The sequence below is a fragment of the Anopheles ziemanni genome, chromosome 3 (genome assembly GCF_943734765.1).
Source record: "Anopheles ziemanni chromosome 3, idAnoZiCoDA_A2_x.2, whole genome shotgun sequence".
NCBI lineage: Eukaryota > Metazoa > Arthropoda > Insecta > Diptera > Culicidae > Anopheles > Anopheles ziemanni.
Window position 1 is genome coordinate 44,776,980 of NC_080706.1, and position 15,867 is coordinate 44,792,846.

General features: G+C 44.5%; 1 protein-coding gene across 1 annotated transcript in view; it reads right to left on the reverse strand.

Annotated features, from left to right (window-relative positions):
* Positions 1–14,513, reverse strand: part of LOC131284836 (dopamine D2-like receptor) — a 98,452-nt gene extending 83,939 nt beyond the window's left edge. Inside the window, exons 1-2 of the mRNA XM_058313696.1 lie at positions 14,027–14,513; positions 3,784–3,977 (exon numbers count right to left, since the gene is read on the reverse strand). Of these exons, the coding sequence (XP_058169679.1) occupies positions 3,784–3,977; positions 14,027–14,513 (681 nt within the window). The remainder of the gene's footprint in view (positions 1–3,783; positions 3,978–14,026) is intronic.
* Positions 14,514–15,867: the final 1,354 nt, after the last annotated feature.

Consider the following 15,867-nt stretch of genomic DNA (forward strand, 5'->3'; position numbering starts at 1 on the left):
GCTCAAGGTAGAAATTGTTGAAATTGTCTGCATCTCGCTTACGTGTTTGCATCGATCAATCGTACTGTCTAATGGAACCACTCAGTTAGTGGAGTTTGTATACGGGATTTCAAACGGGAGGGGAGTGTTACACAAAATAAGGTGTTGAGTACATGAGTAAAAACGGTTAATTTTTATTGAAATGACAAAACTGATTTGATTCAACACTGCTTTTATAGATTTATTATCAAAAAAACTAGTTTAACAAAAAGTATGTCAACCGTTTTGAAGCTGTTTTCGGATGGATTATTGTATTATATTTAATTTTACTTTTCTTCACGTTAAAAAGCCGCATCCAAACTTTATTACGTCTCTAAATAAGCCTTCCAATAGTAACAAACAAAAAACTGAATGAAAAATAATTCCCAACACATCTTAACTCAGGGTTAGAATCCCATCATGGAACCTATTTCCGGTATTCTCACCCAAAAGGTTCTTCTCTAGGGATAATCCCAACGAATCAAATATGCTTTTCCACACTTTGTCCAATAGCATCGATCCACGTCCGACAGCGATGGGAAGAAAGAAAATCCCTAACCTCAACGAATGGAACATTCCATCCATTTCCATTTCGCCCGGGATCCTCATTCAATGGTGAATTATTCGCAAGCGAAGCAAAAAAAAACACAGCATACCACAGACCTCCCGCATTTGCAAAACATTGGTAAAGTTACCATTTTTTATGCATTATTTCGGTTGTAAGAAAAGGCCGCACCGCAAAAGGGTCCATCGCTATTTAACATGCATCGGATGAGCCCCGATGGAGACAGACGCATAAGCGCACCCACAATGAAGTTATTACGGTTTACGTTTGCTACGATTCTTCGCATATCCTTTCCGCCCATAAGCATTTAAATGGTCAGAAGTGAGGATAAAAAAAAAAAGAGACACTGCACAAGCGTTGTGTAATTCTCAATTTATATTCTGTAGGAAAGTTGAGCGTACAATCCCGCCATCTGGGGTTCTTTTTGCAAACGAAAAACCCTTTCCAGAGTAAATTACCTATTTATTAGCTGGAAAACTGGTTAAACTGATCAATGCATTTAGTGTCCAGCCCTCGAAAGACAGGACAAGTAAATGGCTAATGGCAAGGCCTAAAAGCTTCTCCCTTTGCGAACCGGCCGCAGTAAAGGTCTACTACGTCCAACTGACCACACGGCAGCCGATCGGGTTGGTAGATTGATTAACTTCTTAATCAACGGACGGAAAACTGATTTTCAAAGTCGTTTCCCGGCCGCCCAAATGACGCTTTTCCCAAAGCCCACCAGCACAGTAATTAAGCGTTCAATTAGTCATCGCCAGGCACACCCGCCAGGGGCGACAGTGTTGCATCCATCGCCATAAGCCAAAGTCCGCCCGGCCCAAAACGTGGACAACGGTAATGCATTATCGAATCTATCAAAAACTACTTCCAACCATCGAGGCCCCGGGAAAAAAAAAACTAGGTAATGACCGATGCGTAGACATGCCCGAGGGCTGATGTGTGCCCGGCACTCCGGCAGACACTAATGGGACAGAGTTATTTGGGTGTAGCTGAAACAAAGACGAAAAAAGTCTTAATAGAAAGGTTCTGCTCAAAGGCCACGTGGTACCACGAGGATGGCACGCATATAGGAAGGAGGTAGTATAATTAATGGATCGACCAGACACGTTGCGCAAACAAGGAAATAAGGAAGATGTAATTCGGGAAGAAAATTACACAGCTTCGTGCGAAATTCGTCAGCTTTTGCGGGGGGGAACCATCCCGATGAGGTTTTTCTGGAAGCACCAATTCCTAATCTCTATTTGATGAGATTGGTCTTTTCGATAGACCGGGTCCGATTGTGTCGAGGAAATGAAAAAGGACATTCTTTGCTGTCCCGGGCGATTGGATTATATCCAACGCTCTCGAATTCATCACCGTTTGACGAGGTATGCTGAAGGGCGCAAGGTGTGATTGAATGTTAGAAGCTTGAACATGTGGAGTTCGGAGTGAATCCCCAAATAAATTCATTAGAGGCATACGTTTAATTGTTACCATTGAAAATTTAGTACCCACCCCATCTACCTTTCCATCGCCTCCGGTAGGTTTGATTACCTCGTCGGAAGTTCTCGTACAACAGCTGCTAAGCAACATTATCTCATTTAATTAGACGGGACTAAAACGACACTTGGATTCAACTGGCCATCGAGTGTAAACTTGATGCGAACATACTGACCATTTTGAAGCAAATAGCTTCATTTCAAACGGAAAATGAAACGATCGGACCGACACCGGGATAACTTTTCCCCACAACATTCCCTGTACACGGTACGAGCCCGGAAAATTTCGTTTGAATTAAATATGACCGGACGACCAGCCTTTCCTTAATTAAATATCATCAACTATAAGTGGCTGTGTGTGTAAGTCTGTGCTCGTATGCATTGTAGACCTGTCCGGTAGGGGAAGAGAAAAGTTCCACACTCTTGCCACCGTTTGCAGTGACACAACACAAACCAAAGCTCGAACCCAAGAATCCATTAGACCGGAAACTCCGGTTGCGTTTTGGCAAAGGGTAAAAGCTGAAAAGGAAAGGAATTGTGTGATAAACCAGGACCAATTCTACGGCTTCCGTACTGTTCAACTCAAAAGTGGCCACTCACCGACCAAAGGAACGTTGGTAAGAGGCGCAAAAGTTGATAAATAAAATTGCTTATTAAACATTAATTTCAGTGTGTTGCAACATCTTAAGAGGCACACGTGCCCCGGGAAAGGTGGCGTGCTTTCTGCGGCCAAACTTTCCCAAAAACCGTTCGCAAAAGGTTTCATTTTCTTTCATTTCTGCTCCAATCGACAGCTGTTTCTGTTTATGTTGAAATGCTACCAGCCCACAGAGGATGAAATAATTTCGAACGTCTTCTGTTGACCGCTTTTCTCGAGAAGTTCTTCCAGAAGTTCCCATTGTAAATTTCTTCGGCATGAAAATGCCCCGAAGGTTGGCCACCGGTCGGAATGAGGGCTGAGAGTGTGGTGATGTTTGTGGAAAAAAGGGCAAAACATTCGGAGTGCTACGCCCCAAATGGAGCAGTTGTTCGAATTATTTCAAAACTTTTCTGATGCTTAGGCATAAGAGAAAAGTTTGCAATAACACCAAAGGCTGTGTACCGTTTGTCTGCCGGCTGGTTAGACTTTGCAGATAGAAAAATCCACCGGGTTGGTGATAAATAAATTAAACAATTCATTCATCAATCACAACATCAAAAATATAATATTGAAATTTAAATGAAACTATTTTAATCGCTGTACAATTAACTCTCCAAAACAAATTTTTCAAACACTTCCAAAACTAGTTTGGATAGTTCGAAGCCCTCGTTAGCGTCTTATTTATTTCCAAAATGATTACTTACAACTTTTTAAAAATGTCATTTGATGATCCCAAGACGATAATTAAATACATACAACGAACGAATGTGCGAAATGAAATTAATAAACCACTAATACCGTCCGGAATGTGAAGGTAAATCGAAAAAAGAACGTTCTAATTAATCCTACCAAAGACATTCGTGAACGCGATGGAATGTCAAATACGCTTGGAATTTCCGAAAGTAAATACCCTGAAACCGGAAAAATGCTACTGGTTTTGGAACAATAACGGTCGGACAAAGAATTCTCTCCTTCCGGGTTTCGATTGGAAGCATTGCATCGATAAACCAACATGTCAGCCAAATGAAACCGACACAATCATTCGCTATAATTTGTTTTCCCTCCCCACCCAAGGTACTTACCAAAACGTACACCGCAAACGGCATCACGACCACGGCCACTAGTAGATCGGCTATCGCCAACGACACTATAAAATAATTGGTCACTGTCTGTAAGGTCCGTTCGCGGCAGACGGCCAGTATCACCAGCACGTTGCCGAACAGCGTCAGGATGGGGAACAGCACCAGTATCAGGCACCAGTAGTGGTACTCTTTCACTGTGAATCAAAAGAAAGGGTAAAGAAAAAGTGTGAGTTAAAAAAGAGTTTGAATTATAGTGCAGACGTTAATCAAACGAGATCACACTACGAGTATGAAGGTACGGGATGGAAGCTAACGACGTTTGTCCGAAACGGATGTAATTTCACCACATAACTCATGGGCTTTCGTTTGCCGTCTCAAATCTCGCCGCAGAATGGTTGGTGAACGTGCTCCGGTGCGTTGCTGGAAGACCGATGCAAGCAAAAGTAATTAGTTCGGATAACCGACGGGAATACGGTGTCGCTCTTCGAACGTTCGCATCGAGTGCGGCCTTGCGAAAGGAACCCATCGGATTGTAATTACTGATCCAAAGCCTGATGAGTGTTGATGGTAACGAGAGTGCAAAAAAGTGACACACAGAAACACACGGTTGAGGCAGAGCAAGTGTCCCCGATACAACGATGTCTATGTGAGCTTGAAGGCAAGCGACAGTGTCAAGCCGCATCACACGGCCCGCCGATCGATGCCACTTCACAGCATCCAATTGTTTTGTTTGTTCCGTAGCAGTTCTTTACTCCAAAGTTTGTGGACACCTTTCTCTCTCCCCCAACCCGGTGGTGGAGGTGGTGTTTCGCTAGTTCAATTTCTCCAGAATGTCCGTCCCACTTGTGGCACAAGCACGATGTCGGTCAGCAGGCAGACACGAGTTTTCGACATACGCTTCGTGCTACGTAGAGGAAGGATCCATGGACCCGAGGAAGATCTCCATTCCAAGTGACACTTCTTCACGCAACCGGAAACCATAACCAATCAAGTGGCGGTGGGCCTGATGTGCCAAATGCGCCGAGCTGGCTGTGTCCGTGTTTCGTTTCGGTCCGGCGCTCAACGGCTCATCCCCGGTACGCACCGGGAAACCGGATAGGACTGCGGTTTACTGAAAGCCAATTGTTGAGTGGAACCATCTCGAGCACCGTCGGTCTAGACGTCGGCTACCGCACGTCCATCAGCTCCGCGGGGAGTCTTGCTTATCACCGTACGAGCAACAGAACCACCCGAGCAGGATAGTCCCGAGCTCGAGATGACTCGAAAGCCTCTCCTACGTGAACCTACGGAGAAGGCAGCCAGTCTGGTATGGTGCCCGAACGGAGCTCGGAAATGAAACCGCTGTAGCAGATCTCTCCACCGCAGAGTTCCCGGCGGCGGTAGATAAATAAGCACATTTTATTCCGTCCGTAAACACCGAATTATGACATCTCAATATTAATAAATCTTAATGCGCTGCGCGGCGGAAGGGATGGTTCGCGCCGCTGGCCCGGAGTTTATCTGGGATGCTGTTTGCAGTGCCTTCGCAAACAGGTAGACGCCACTGGAGCCCTGTCGGAAGGCAAAACCACAAAACCGACCCAGCTAGGGCCTGAAGCGCGCTCGGATAGGGGACCGGTGGCATTGAAGGAGAGTGGAGCAGGATAAAGCTGGCATAAAGCTGGACGGGTTGCCTTCACCCCAAAACCGAGGCACCGGAAGCACCGTAAACACACTAACCCTACTTTAACGTCCTTCGGTTGCGGTGCGCTTTCGAGTTCCGTTACCGAGCGGAGCGGCAGAAAAGTCACAGAATAAACCGTTCATCCGGGCAATGCAAAGGGTTGAGGTTCCCGGGAGGATTCCAGTCATACATGGAGCGCGGGAAACAGAGGAAAAAGAAACACTCGACTCTGGTTCTTCGCACCATTTGCAACATCAACGGTGGAATCGCGGAATGGGCAGAGGGTTACAATAGAACCCAAAAAAACAACAGGCAAAATACAGTATCTTCCTGCACACAGCAGCACACCGTGAGGTGTGTTTGAAGTTGTACTTAATAAGATTTTTGCACTTCTGCTCGCGGGCGGCCACCATTTCCGGAAACGAATTTACGGCCCCTGTTTTCCCATTCGGTCTCAAATGTGATGTAAAACATTCAGCACGGTACGGCTTGCCGCTTTTACTTTTCTTTTCATTGCATCGCCGGGCTCCGGTTTCCTCGGTAAAGGGATTCACTTTTGACCTTCCAGTGGACTTTCTTTTAACACTTTATTTTCATACTACGGTCACACATGCGACCTCTCAAGATTGGGTGGTTTTATGCTTTATTTATTTTTTTTTAGGATGAAAAAAGTAGCAAATCCACTTTACTATATATTCAGCAAATCCGTTTTAGCGTAATGTAGCTGTAAAAGAGATTACTCAAACGTATTTTAAAATTCCAGGAAAATAACAATTTAACACTAAAGTACAGTGCTTTGGAATCTTGCGATAATTCTTCTCATCTGTCATTTTGACCTCTTTTTTAAGTAGCTAAAACATCACAATCACTATAAGGTTTATATGATCCACAAACGGTTTCTTTGTAGTATGTTTGATGGCTAGTTTTTGGCCTTTTTTAATTGTTTTAATCCTTCCGTCATTCCACTAGCAAGTTGCAAAAAAAATCGAATTGAACGGAGCTATCTTTATTTACTTTCTGTTACTGTATTTGAACTGTTGAACTATAAGGAACTGTTGAACTATAAGAATCTAAAATAAATTAATAAATAATTATATTCATCTGGATTCTGGAGCAGTAGCTCGCAGTTTCAACCTGAATTGGTAAGCAGTAACTAAATTTTATTAATGGCTTTTAACCTAAATCTACAAAATCTTTGAATTATCATATCAACCAAAAACACTGAAAAATGTAACGTATATCAGGAGGTTCATAAGCTTTTTTTTAAGCAGTAAGTGTTTATTATGATTTTTCAATTTTCTTATTTGAAAATCATCGATTCTTCCTTTGAAAAAAATCGATAAAAAAACCTTTGAAAATCCACTTATTCAAATTCTTTCAAAAATTCAGAAATTTTAAAATTTACTTATAGATAAATCCAGAATAATATGTGTTCTAAATGTAACCCAGAGCATAATCTGGAGGAATATTCTGTTGCGTTTTTTTGAATGTTTTTTTTTCGAAGAGCTACCAACATAGATTCAATTTGATGAACACCTTTGAAACAGTTCAGATGGCTCAGTTCATTTTCTCTGACCAGAACCGTGCCTCCATTCAAAACCGTCGAAAGACAAAATGACTCAATCCAATTCAGCAAATACACCCTTACTTCAACTTACTCGCCCGGTGATTAGTACTTGCTGTCTCTCTTAATTAGCTTTTTTAAGACTGTTTCATTCTCGGACGAGTCGAAAGAGTAACTTGGCGATCGCGAGGAGCCGATGGCGTTCTCGACTTGGTTCAAGCTAATCTCTAAATCTGGCTCGATGTCAGATCTAGCCATTCCCGGCGCGGAGTACAGCTTGTCAGGTGGTCAAGCGCTGCCACAACAACCATCATCACTTGAAGTGCCAGTCCGACACGGTCCGAGGCCCAATCGGCGTAGGCATTAGGATCCCCGGAGAAGCCGTTGATGCAGACGAACTTAACGTTCAAGAAGGTTCAATTGTGGAGGTTGTGTTTGGAGGCGAATGATAAAAAAAATCGTACAGCATTCTCGAAAGGGAAGCACATTTATAATTATAATTTATTCAGCAGATTAGGAAAATGAATTCAATTTCTCTGCACACAAGCCACCCAGTGAAGGATGGCGATGACGGGGTGGGGCAGGTGAGAAATGGTTCTATTTCTCCTCATCTATTCCGTCAACCACAAGCAACGAAGCGATACAGAGAGTACAATTTTCCAGCCCGAGAATAAACACTGAAATGCTTCTAACGGACTTTTTCTTGCTCCTGCGTTATCCGGAGCCGTCCGTCAACAAATTGTCCGCTTTGAAGGGTACCGACGTTCACGAACGACAAAGAGCGGAGGGGGTGGGGGGGGGGTAGAGTTGGAGAGAGGCGAAAAATTAAATCAAGTGAACCACTTCACAGCCCGCCGGAACACTAATGCAATTAAGCTCTCGCTTCGTCCTTCGATTGTCCCGTCGATTGTTCCCGTCGGCCCTCGGAGTACAAGCGTCCTTTTTGCGAGGATTTTCCATTTCCTATCCCACTTCTTTCTTCGCTCGATTTCTATGTGCAGCTCTCCGTCGCACAGCGTCCCCTTTTTTACGGTTATGGCAGGTTGCCTGACACTGCTCCGCTGGGACATTCCGAGCGAAATTAAACACGAAGCTTAAAGCCCCAGAAAATTACTTCGAATGCTAGGCTTGGAGCGGGTCTGCCGAAGCAATCGGGCTAGTTTCAATATTATAGTAGCCCTTTTGCAGTCCACCTTTTTTTTGTGTTCATTCACTTTGTTTCTGCGTCTTCTTCTTTGCATTAACCATTTAACAGCCATCCCGTCGGGAAATCGGCTCACCATCCAGAAGGTTTCGAAGGCGGTGGCAAGTATCACTTTTCTCGCCGACCGCACCGCTGCCGCCGTTAATTAGCGAGTGAACATTCTCTTGCGCTTTTGCGAACCCTGAGACGCACGGCGCCTACGACGTTTGATCCCTTCGTGAAGGATCGCCCGTCATCGGGACGAAAAGGGCCGGGAAGTTGCTAATGGACCGCGGTTTGATGGGTTCCGATTTTTCTCGCACAAAATTAACACCTTCAACCTTTTCTCATCATCATTTGCATGCTCGTCTGTTCTTCCTCGGCATGCATGTACATAAATATGATGGTGAAATCCTTTCTTTGCCAGGAAAAATGTTTAAGCAATCGTGGAAAATCAAACTAAATGTTGTTTTGAGAAATTCTCAAAAATAGCTTAAAGATGCTAAAGTAATTTTTCTCACAGCTAAACTTTCAAATCGATTTAATTTAATCTTTGAATCCCGTAAACAAGTCTTCCTTCCGGAATCGTCTCCATCGCCGGAGGTGTTGCTTTCACTTTGCACCAACTTGGAAACTTCCTGCCACCCCGAATTAAACGAAACCAAGGTGTCCTAATCGAAACAGACAGGACGCGCCGGGATGAGACGCCAGACTTTTCCGGCTGCCGGATTTTATGAGTGATTTAATTCAATTATTAATTAAACGCAAGGATTGCCTTGTAAATTGATGATGAATATTCCTCCACCGACGGCGTGGAAGTAAAGTTTAAACCGCGCGAACTAAAGTATACAATCGTTGGCCTTTGGGGTGGCCAAATTAGAAAGCTACACTGTAATCTGCCCGGGCCAATGCCGGCCGCCACCTTTATGAGCCTCAGCCCATGGCGCACGGTTCTGGATTTCGAATCTTTGGTTCGGAAAAATCCACCTCAATGGGGCTGGCCGCGTGGGATGTTTTCTTGCTGGCAAAAACAGTACCTTTAGGGCTGGCTGTATCGCGGTGAAAACGCGCACCGGACGAAAAGCGGACTGATAACGAGGATTTGCTCGAAAACGGTTGCTCTTTTCTGGGCCCGCGATTGTTTAATTAAATATTTGGCAGCGAATTTAGATTAATTTTGTGCGAGCAGCACCGAAAGCGGATCGAGCATTAAGATGTTTCCAAGCGTAAGCCATGGAGCAGAAGTTGAATTTCCTGGCGACGAGAAGCAAAGATGAAACTTTGTTTTCTTCAAGTCACCTAATAAAAAATGATGAAATGTTTAATTAATCATAAGTTTCAATCAACAGTATGTTTCGAAGCCAAGCTAGATATATGCTATGCAATCAAACCGTTACTATGCGGTATCAGGATAATGATTTATGTTTCTCTGGATAATGTTTGGTATTGCATGTTTATCACAAACAAAATATTTGAAGCATACTAAACGAATATAAAAAAAAACACGTTTATTTTCTTTTCAGAAATTCAAACACAGCTCCGAAGGACCGGATATTGGAAATTAAATGGTCAATATTTATGTGTCTAACATTTGTAAGGTTTACAATAATGCGCATGTAAACAATCTTTGGCGAAAAGATCGAATCAAACAACCTTTAGTTTTTCATACCAATACCTTTTTTATGAAAAAAGCAATATTTCATTCGAGAAAATAAATTACATTATTTGCATTAAAAAATTGAGCTTGCTCGAAATCAACATATATAAAATTGAAACAATTGGAAAGTTCAATCATAATATGGTAAAAAATTCAACATGTTGCAAAATAGCATCACAAAAATTATTGTAAAACTACGTATCTAAACTAATGAAAGAATAGTTATTGATGCAAATTTGTGTTCCCATAAAAGTTAATTTTCTAGTTGAACAGTTTCATACATTCCAGAACTTTAATAATAAATTGGTTACCTCAATGAAAATATTTCTTAAAATTATTTCCAGCATGTTTATAAGCATGTTTGTTCAATTTCCATCCTAAATGGTTTGCTACTAAGTATTGTTCATAAAAATTTCCATCCCTTCTGCTATGCAAACATTTCATCTGTGATCCAAAGCGAAAAAAAAACAGTGGTACATAACCCCTTATTTTGGAACACACTACTTTCCCACAGAAAAGGGCTTTTATTTTGTAAGTGTACGGTTCACTTAAGTAGTATTGTTTTTGTAATGCAACCCACTACCATCACCATTGCAGCGGCCGTTTAACATTGTTACTTTTTTGCGAGTCTACGAAAAACGACGCCTAGAAAACCCCCCAAAATGTGTAGAGCGATCGTTTGAAAAACCTTTCCATTTTCAATGTTACCCTTCACTCGCACGCAAAACGCACCCCAACACAGACGGAATGCGTTACGTGCGCTGGCGAAACGGCTGGAAAACGTGGGAAAGTAACCTTTTGGTCGGGTTGCCGGACAAACGGGGATGGCTCGTAATGATGCCGGCGAGTCGGGGACCATTACCGAAAACTGAAAGTGAGAAGCAGACGAACGTTTGCCGAAACGCGCCTTCCGGTGGGCCGGCGCAGCTTCATAGCACGGAAAAACAAGTCCAATGCAAGGAGTGAAGTAGCAGTACAGCCTTGTCCGTTGCGTTCGTGGAACCATGTTCGTTGGATTTTTTAACTCTATTCCCCTCAGCAGAGTCCGAGAGCACAACATCCGACCGGCACATCATCGGCAGCGGCGTTGTGCCGTCCGTGCTTTGGAGTCTCGCTGGGAGCAAGCTAAATGGACCCTAGCCCTGTGCGTCTAAATTCCGCCAGCCAGCATCCGGTGTGGTGTGGTGGAAATAATTTTAATTTATTTCATGCAGAGAACTCGTCTCCATTTTAATTAACCGCTCGGATGGAACCCCCGGAGCGTGCACATCGTGCGGCCAGGAATGTTTCTCGCCACTCATCGGCCATTGTCCGTCGTGTCAAAACCGCTGCATATTGTTCCTTCCGTTCCTGGCGAGAGAATTGTGTTACTTAGCGCTTAACATCGCTCCAGCATTTGACTTCAGTATTGTACCCGGTTAGTGAAGAGCAAGGTTCACTTATTATTGTTTCGTACGGTGGTAAATTAATTTTCCCTTGCACTTTCCCGGGCTGTATCAATATTTGTCTTCCATCATTTTAAGGTGAACCGGTACAGCTTGACTGTTGCCGTTGTGCATCGTTATTTCTTTTATGCTGAATAGCTTCATCAAAGAGAGAGGATCGAATAAAACTATGTTGTTTTATATTAACGCTTGCATTAAGCCAAATGGACAAACTAGCATCGCCAATAGGAATGAAACTATGCAAAGTAGTTATTTGACTTAAATTTTATTGTTTAGTAACATCAGTTTAGTACTTAAAAAAATATGTGAATAGCCTGCTAGGTGACATTTTTTTAAGTTCTTGTGTTGACTTCACGATTCAGCTGATGCTTCCATTGGGCTTCAAAATTGTTGGAATAGATCCTACTTTTCAGAATTGTAATATGTTTCGACTTCAGTGTAGCAGTGTTGTATGCATTAGTGATACTTGACTACTTGGTACTCTTTATAATGTTTTATGAAAAATTTAGCTAAGCCCAGGCGGCAGTGCTTCCCCTTGCTTTTATATCTCTCCATTACGCCAATAAGACTTGAAGGAAAGAATAGAAACATTGGCGCTCCCTTCTCGATGATTGTCAGCCCCAATTCGGTCTTCTACGGGAATTTAAGATCTCCAACACCTTTGAATTGTATTGTAACATGCCTCAAAAATATATGCTTACCAGCTTTAAATAAGTTATAGAATCTATGACCGTCTATTCTAGGTTTTTCCCAACTCCTTAGCCAGTTAAGGGGACCTTTTGACCCAAGAAAAGAAACTAAAATATTTTACCTTCTATTTATCACTTCGGCCAGCATTGCATTTTGTCTCAAGTGCTGCAAGTTCAGCAGCACGGTCTATGGCCAGAACTAGGCTTCCAACTGAATTTTTAACCTTTCTCCATAAGTGATACTGGCAAAACTGTCATTCCTTTCAGAAAATTGTTTCTTTTTCTTTTTCATTTAATGCAAACATCACCTGAATTATTTCAAAATATATTGTTTGGTTGAACTGTACCGTAAATGATTAGTTTCAAAAAGAACCACCACAACAAACTCATCATCGCTCATTACGAAGATTTGCAGTTTTCCACCATAGACCCTTTTCATCACTTAAGAGCGTTCATCAAATTCTAAGCGGATGCGGGGTCACATTGCAATAAAAAACAAATAACAAGACACACCCACTACGAGCGCGCAGAAACATCAAGCGTTTTGTCCAAACTCACCCAACGGGCGAAACCATTCTTGAGTGGAAAATTTATGTTCGCTCACTGCGAAACAGGAATTTGCTTTCACTTCCGCTGGTGGCCCACTCCGGTTGGAAGAGAATCTCCATTTTTGTTTTTGTCCTTCATTCGGACGCCAGTGAAAATGTGTCCCTTCCGGGATGGCCAATGTTTTTGCTATCTCAGAAGGAATCCTCATCTACCTGTGCTTGTTTCCATTACATTGAAATGAGCATAAATAAATAGCATCTCCGGTTGGTTCCTACAAACATTGGTGGAACAAAAAGTAGAAGAAAAGACAAGGATTCTTGGTTGAAACGTAAGCAACATCCTTCCTTCTCGGTAGATCCATCGTTCGGTCCACCATCCCACAATGAGACTTTTGGGATAATCATCCTAAAGTAACCGTTTACAGCATTGAGATAAATCTGCCTTTTATCAGACCGGTTTTTGGACACTTTGTCTGGAGGAAACAAGAGAACATAGGTCACCACAAACCTTGACCACACACCGAAAGCAAGGGATAATCGTAGGTAGATTAATATCTCCTCACAAGACAGAGAATATGTTTTACATCCATTTGTTCCCGGTCCAGTCGCTTTGAGTGATTTATCTGATTGTTATCATCGGTTTAGGCTGGGTTACTTTAAAAAAAAACATCAAACCATCGGAACCATGTTGATCTAGCCAACGACCATTATGTATTATGTTTCCGGGAAAGCTTAGGACATACGAAACCACAAATTGAAGCCACCGTTTAGTGGATAGTTTACCGACCAACGCCGAAATTAAGCGGAAGTAGAGAGGCACGAGCAGTTGTCTAGGGAGACGAACCAATTAGATATAGATTACATGCTCGTCAAAAATTAATTACCTCAAAATGATTGCATCTGTAGTGGAGAAAATTAAATTTACCTAAGGTTTCGCGCTCGAGTGCACCACTTGAAACAAAGCAATGTTTTGCGACGGAGTTAAAAATGCGGTTATATCTCCACATCCGATATCGGGTGTGTCTCTTTAATATCTTTCCATATTTAAGGAGTGCTTTAAGTAGAGAGTGTCTCTTGATTTCGACAAACCACCACCAGCGGAGGTTGGGCACGAAAAACAATCTACCCCCATTCAAGTTCAACCCTCCGCTCGAGGGTAGCGTTTCGAGTGAAAGTTTATCTCGTTAACTCGCTCGTATGGACCAATGGCATCGGTAAAGTTAGGCGTAGCGAAGGCAAAAGTACCGGTCTTTGGCCCGTTGGTAGTCGATTCCTAAACCCCATACAATCACCATTTTCCGAGGGACAACACTCGGAGTTCGATCCACTCGATGGCGCGCAGAGGTCGTTAATCAGAGTTTACGATGGCCTACTGACCACTGACAATGCGCCGGACCGTGTGTCTGTTCGTGAGCGTACCGAAAGTAGGCTATCTGTATGAGCGGGCAAACGCTAACACAAAAATCAATGTTCAGCCGGCGGCCTTCCGCTTACCTTCACTTGGTCCGATGCAGGTCGTGTTGGTCAGGGAGCAGTTGGCGGGAAAGCCCGTCCCGTTGCCGTACGTCCCGTTGGGATTGTTGAAGAAGTCTCCGATGTCCTCGGCCATCAGCTCGAAGCTGCTGCCCCGGGCGGCTCCGGCCAGGAACGACTCGTTGAACGCTCCCGGATCGTCGGCGTAGTACTGGTAGCCGTCGTAGCTGTCGTTGACGGTGCCGACCGCCGGCCCCGGGCGGGAGGATGCGTTCGAGAGCAGCGTCGCGGCTGCCATGGTGGCCGCCATCGCTACCGATGTACGGTTGTCCGGACCTCCGGGTGACGGAGCGGCACCACCGGGTGGGCCAACCCGCACATCCAACGTCGCAGTGTCGTTGGGGGCGCTCGCCGAACTACCCGCAGCCTCACCGAACAACCGGAAGTAGTCCGACGAGTCCCAGCCGACCCAGTCCACCGCCGTGTCGTTCTCGAGTGCCATCACCATCCTTCGGCTCCTACGTGGAAGCGAGTGTCTTTGATGGAGTACCACAGCAAAACCCAAATCGGGCGCCTTGCGGAAAAGCCCTGGGAAGCTAGACGGCGCGCTGGAAAACTACCACTGCCCCACCGGGGGCTCCGGATTGGGACGCGTTAATTTCATTTCACTACCACCTCGCACGTGCTCGTGTGCGAAATCGTGGCGTTTTCACAGGAAACGCACGCATCAGTGCCACGTTCACGGATTCGCTGTCTCTTCTGCGTGCGGTTGTTTTGCAGTTCGTTCACTCGTGCACAAAGTAGGACGCGTTCGGTCGTTAGCGTCGGTGGCTGGCGGTATGGAGCAGTGGTTCCAAAATGGCGGCCGATTACCCGGTTGAGGATCGACGGTGCAGCATTCGCTTCATGACGCGGTTGAACCGTACACGCGTGTACACAAATTGGCAGATATCTCTGATGGGAAGGATACCGGCATAAATTTCGAGTCGTTCGTTTCCACCGACCACACACACACGCACACACACACACGAACACGAACACTTTCCGTCAATTCATACGCCTTCACTTGTCCATGACTTGAAGTTGCTTAGCCGCGCCGTGGAAAGCGGGTGCTCCTAATGGCGAGGAAAGGGTCCGGAAAAATCAATTCCCGCAACCTTTTGCCATCGTCCTCGTCGTCATCGTCGTCGTCGTCGCCGTCGTCGTGGATGTTGGTAGTGTTGCAAAAACGTGCCCAAACGAGCGCTTCGCCGAATGGCGCCTTCTGCTTCCGCCCGGGGAAAATGGCGTATCACGTACACGCCGCTACCGTAACTAACCGAAACCACAGCGCGCACACACGTTCACACACACACACACTCCCGGAACGCGGACTTTTCCACCCCGCTACACACCCGCACACATGACGATGGATCGCGCAAATAGAACACAACCGACGCGGATGGCGAGCGAAAATCAACGCAAACAACGCACGATCGCACACTGACGCGTTGGCGGGAAAATAGCCTCCCGCTCGCTGCTGCACTTTTCCACTGCACCACGCAACAGGTAGGCTAATTGTTTAATTTTTCCGCCAGCACTGCACTCAACACGCGCGACGCCTGACGCATCGTAGGGCACCATTTGCCGTAACGGAGGTTCCCGCAACGGGACAACACTTTCCATTTCCTACGGGACGCTACACGGGGCAGAGAGAAGAAAGAGCGAACGTCAGAGAAGGATGTGATAAAGCTTGTTTGTTAAAAATGAGGATAAAATTACAGCGCAACGACGACGCGATTCAACTTTCACCGAACGGCTTACCATCGCTTTAAACTTTTCACATATTCAGTGCAAAAAAAATAGAAACATGAACAACGGCT